Here is a 4817-nt window from a genome sequence, read left to right as displayed (position 1 = left end):
AGGGGGTCTAGATACAGGGAAGAGACAGGTCTAAGGGTTTAGGGGTCTAGATACAGGGGAGAGACAGGTCTAAGGGTTTAGGAGGTCTAGATACAGGTGTAGACAGGTCTAAGGGTTTAGGGGGTCTATATACAGGGGAGATACAGGTCTAAGGGTTGAGGAGGTCTACATACAGGTGTAGACAGGTCTAAGGGTTGAGGAGGTCTACATACAGGTGTAGACAGGTCTAAGGGTTGAGGAGGTCTAGATACAGGTGTAGACAGGTTTAAGGGTTGAGGAGGTCTACATACAGGTGTAGACAGGTCTAAGGGTTGAGGAGGTCTACATACAGGTGTAGACAGGTCTAAGGGTTCACGGGGCCTATATGCAGGTTAGGATGCAGGTCTTAAAAAGTGCACAACAGTGTTCACACAAGTGTATGAACTCTACTATTTGTGCCAGGGAGATGGGATCAGCAGTACTGTGGCTGGCGTGCGTAGCAGCCGCCATGTCGAGCCCCATCACAGGCCCTCCTCCTCCGTGACGTTTATGTTTTCTAAGGCGCCACAAAGAAGCCAGACAACACACCCCCACTACAGGTCCGCTAGGCACTCAGCAGGAGATTACACCTCTGCTTTGTACAAATAAAGCCTTACTAGTCGAGAAGGCAGGAAGGAGACGGATCAAACATGGTAACCTAGGCTCATTGAACACTTTCTATGGTACATGGTCATGAATAAAACATGATTTCTTATTTATTTCCCATTTGATCAGGACACTACCTGAGTCCCCTCCAGACTCCAGCTCAGAGCCTTACTCTCCCAGCAGGTGAATGGTAAGTGAAAGAGAAAGAAGGGAGACAGAGAGCACGAGGAGAGAGACGAGAGAGAGAGGAGAGAGAGAGAGAGAGAGAGCGAGAGAGATGAGGAGGAGAGAGAGGAGAGAGAGAGAGAGAGGACGAGAGGGAGAGAGAGAGGAGAGAGAGAGGGAGAGAGAGAGGGGAGGAGAGAGAGGAGGAGAGAGAGAGAGAGAGAGAGAGAGAGAGAGAGAGAGAGAGAGAGAGAGAGAGAGAGAGAGAGAGAAAGTGAGAGACTTCTACACAGGTAGGTTCATCTCTGTCCATCCTTCGTTAATCAAGTTTACATATTGATAGTAATATATTGATCATTTCACATTAACTTATTAGTTATGTTTCAGTTTCAATTTGGGAACAATATACTACATTGGTTTCATTCAGCTTTGTATGATTGTCAGATAAGTTATTTGACGTGTGTTCGAAGTGTTTCTAAAACACTGTGGCACAGAAGTTAACCATTCCTCAAAGTCACTGTGTTTCTCTTGCCAAACACCTGTGTTGGTCTAGCTCTCTGACCATTAGTAAAAAGGTGTGGGGTTGTTTTATCCGATGGGCGCCCTTCCAACTTGAAACAATGGAAAACAGCATTAGCCAAGGGTGGGGAAATGTTGCAGGCCCTCTGCTAATATTTCATTTATTCCAACATGCAAACCTTACATGTTCATCAACACTTGTAGGGGAGAAAACGTCTGGATCAACCTGAAGCAATTGACTGATACTATGTACCTAAATGCAATTCACCTGTTGTCATCATGTGACCTAGCCTTTGTTCTTCAGATCCTCATATGCTCAGGACCATGACACCAGAGAACATGTGTCACATGACTCCCCCGCCACCTCTGCCGTCACACGGCCACTATCCCAGCATGCACCGGGACATGTACCTGAAACCCGAACCCATAATCACCCAGTACCCTATCGGCCCGGTCGCCGGGGGCAACGGAGACCTGCAGCAGACTCAGATGCTGCATCAGCTGCTTCAGCATCCGCAGGGCCAAGAGTGAGTCGCTGGGGATGCTGTGGAGGAGGGAGGGAGGGGGGAGGGAGGGGGAGGAAGGGAGGGAGGGGGAGGGAGTGGGAGGGAGGGGGGGATGGGGGGAGAAAGGATGATTGATTTGATGGATGGATGAAAGGTGGGAGGTAAAGATGGATGTATTGATGGATGTTTAGATGGATGGAGGGATGGATGGATGTATAGATGGAGGTATAGATGGATGGAGGTATAGGTGGAGCTAGAGATTGATGGAGCTATAGATGGAGGTATAGATAAAGGTATAGATGGGTGGAGGTATAGATGGATGATAAAGGGAGGTGTGGGATGGAGGGAAATTAAACAGTATGGAGGTATAAAGAGAGGTGCTTCTCACAACTGAGGTACTAAAAGCTAAGAACAATGGAGATTTGAATTGAGTGCGTGTTTAGTGGCAAATGTAATCCTGCTTTGTCTATTAAGTCAAATGTAATTCAAATGTGTAAGTCACAGACTGGAAATGTTTGTATAAACTTTTATATAAACTACAATCAAGGCTACAAAAAAAACAGTGCTACTTCTGTACAGAAAGTAAATAGTGAAGGGGAATAACATGCCTGATCAGCCGTTCTTAGTTTCACCTTTTGTTTCTGTTATATAGTTCTTGTGGGTCAGAATGGTGTCCGCCCATTGTTTCAGCGTAGATGCGTGGTAGATGATAATCATGTCAATACCAACCTTCTTCCCATGTTCACGCTCCATTAAACCAAATACCGGCCGATGTAGAGTGTCTTAGAATAAATATGTTTCCATCAGAAGTGTAGGGAAAAGCTTTCCACTGGGATTAAAAACCTTGATTCCTTCATGTTGTCCTTGTTACCCCTGTGGCTGGATCCTTGTAGCCTGTCTTGTCTCCGTCCTCTGTGACCGTGTGCATGCTAACCTCTCTGTAGCGGGGTTGCTGCCCACCCGGCCAAGAAGAGGAAACACTCCGACTCGCCCAACAGCACGCTCAATGCTCAAATCCTCACAGGTATCATCAAGCAAGAACCAGGTAGGCAGGCATCTGTCCCCTCTCGTCCTTCCTCCACTGTGTTTCCCTTGCTCTATTTGTTGTGTCTGGTCTTCGGCCATCATTAAAGAAAAACTAAATCATTGTCATGATCCTAATCCTTGAAGATGAGGATGAGGATCCCAAATTCAGACAGGGCCCAAGATGCAACATTCACGTGTCTGGTGTCCTGAGATTTAAGTTTTCATTCGGAAGATACAACAGCAAATAGAGTCTCACCTCTTTGCTAAACCTTTTTCCTCTTTCAGCTCAATTATTCTAATGCACTTGCCTACCTGTTGCCTCGCTCATCATTGACACAATTTATCATTAATAAAACACAAGAACAATTATTTCCAGTTTAGTTTGGCCTACATTTACTTAAATTTCGATTTCTTCTGATGTTTGTTGCAGGGATAATGCAGGATGCAGAGAACACCTACCTGGACCCTAACTACCAGTGCATTAAGTGGCAGCCGCACCAGCAGAATAAGTGGACGCCCCTATACGACGCCAATTGCAAAGAGTTGTGGGTTGAAATTCATTTAACCGTGACTTTAAAGTAGAAATGCTTTGATTTATATTCATCCTTGAGGAGTTCACCGCTTCAATAAACGTTGACTTTCTCTAAAATGTAAAAAAAAAAAGAAGAGAGAAGGAAAGCTTATAATGAGCCGTTCGGGGAGGGGTGAGTGTTTCAGAATGGGCTCGCAGAGATGTTCAAATTCCTGGGCGGTGAGCACTGTGGGGGAGTGAGATGGGGGTAGAGGGTGATGGTAGAGAGAGGAACGTGTTGGAAGGCTGAGTTGAGAAAGACGTGAGCGAAACGCAGCCAACTTGTTCTCAGGAAATGTCGAAATGGTGGAGATGAACTCAGTGGACCCCCGTCACAGTCCTCCACCATCATGATGATGACCTGGTGGCCCACCTGGTTTATGACACTGATCCCCAACCGGTTCCAAGCTGTAGGTCCTCTCGGGGGTCTTTCGATGGGGGGCAACCAGTGGGAGTTCACGGTCGCCCCCTTGTGTTGGGCTTCGCTCTCCACTTATTTTTGTCAAAGTGCCTCCAGGATCTCCAAAGATCTTTATTTAAATAAATGTCAGTTAAACCACATTATATCGCTGAATGAGGGAGCACAATGGTGATGGAGCCTATGCCCCACTGAGAAAAGGTGTTACAAACAGGGGGTCAGTGTTATGAATGTTACAAAGAGGGGGTCAGTATGATGAATGTTACAAACAGGGGGTCCGTATGATGAGTGTTACAAACAGGGGGTCAGTGTTATGAATGTTACAAAGAGGGGGTCAGTATGATGAATGTGACAAACAGGGGGTCCGTATGATGAGTGTTACAAACAGGGGGTCAGTGTTATGAATGTTACAAACGGTGCATTCCCACCATGCATTCAAATAACAAACAGCGGCCAATCAGAGAGGTGTTTTCCTTCCCCAAGCAGGGGTTGTTCATTCAGAGAGGGTACGGTTACTCACCTGTATTTGTAGCGGCGTTCTGTTTTGAATCGCCCTCAGTGCCGCCAAAGTGGACCAAACAGACATCTTTGAGGTTGCGGAATGAGGATATTTCTTACTCCCAGACAGAGAGTACAGGATGTTAACAGGATGTTAAGTCATCAAAGACTCATTAAAGATAAGATACAAAGTCAGTATTTTGTGCATATCAGATAAATTATAGGAGTATATGAACCCCTTCCAGCAGTTAGATCTTCATGGTTTCTCCTCCAGGCCGATGCCCACCTATCGCGTGGACGCAGACAAAGGCTTCAACTTCTCCCTGGCCGACGACGCCTTCGTGTGCCAGAAGAAGAACCACTTCCAGGTCACTGTCTACATCGGCATGCTGGGGGATCCCAAGTACATCAAGACCAGCGAGGGCCTGCAGCCCATCGACTGCTTCTACCTGAAGCTCAACGGAGTGAAGGTACCAGCAGGAGAACTCCT

At 46.5% G+C, this 4817-nt stretch overlaps 1 protein-coding gene across 1 annotated transcript in view; it reads left to right on the top strand.

Moving 5' to 3' along the window:
- Positions 1-807: 807 nt before the first annotated feature.
- LOC130389551 (myelin regulatory factor-like) overlaps positions 808-4817 on the top strand; it is a 17063-nt gene continuing 13053 nt past the window's right edge. Inside the window, exons 1-5 of the mRNA XM_056599382.1 lie at positions 808-814; positions 1613-1835; positions 2759-2859; positions 3271-3385; positions 4602-4797. Coding sequence (XP_056455357.1) covers positions 1621-1835; positions 2759-2859; positions 3271-3385; positions 4602-4797 — 627 coding nt within the window. The 5' untranslated portion in view covers positions 808-814; positions 1613-1620. The remainder of the gene's footprint in view (positions 815-1612; positions 1836-2758; positions 2860-3270; positions 3386-4601; positions 4798-4817) is intronic.

This window comes from Gadus chalcogrammus, chromosome 9 (genome assembly GCF_026213295.1).
Source record: "Gadus chalcogrammus isolate NIFS_2021 chromosome 9, NIFS_Gcha_1.0, whole genome shotgun sequence".
Classification (NCBI taxonomy): domain Eukaryota; kingdom Metazoa; phylum Chordata; class Actinopteri; order Gadiformes; family Gadidae; genus Gadus; species Gadus chalcogrammus.
The sequence above is the reverse complement of the archived record's forward strand: the minus strand, read 5'-3'. Positions and strand labels throughout refer to the sequence as shown.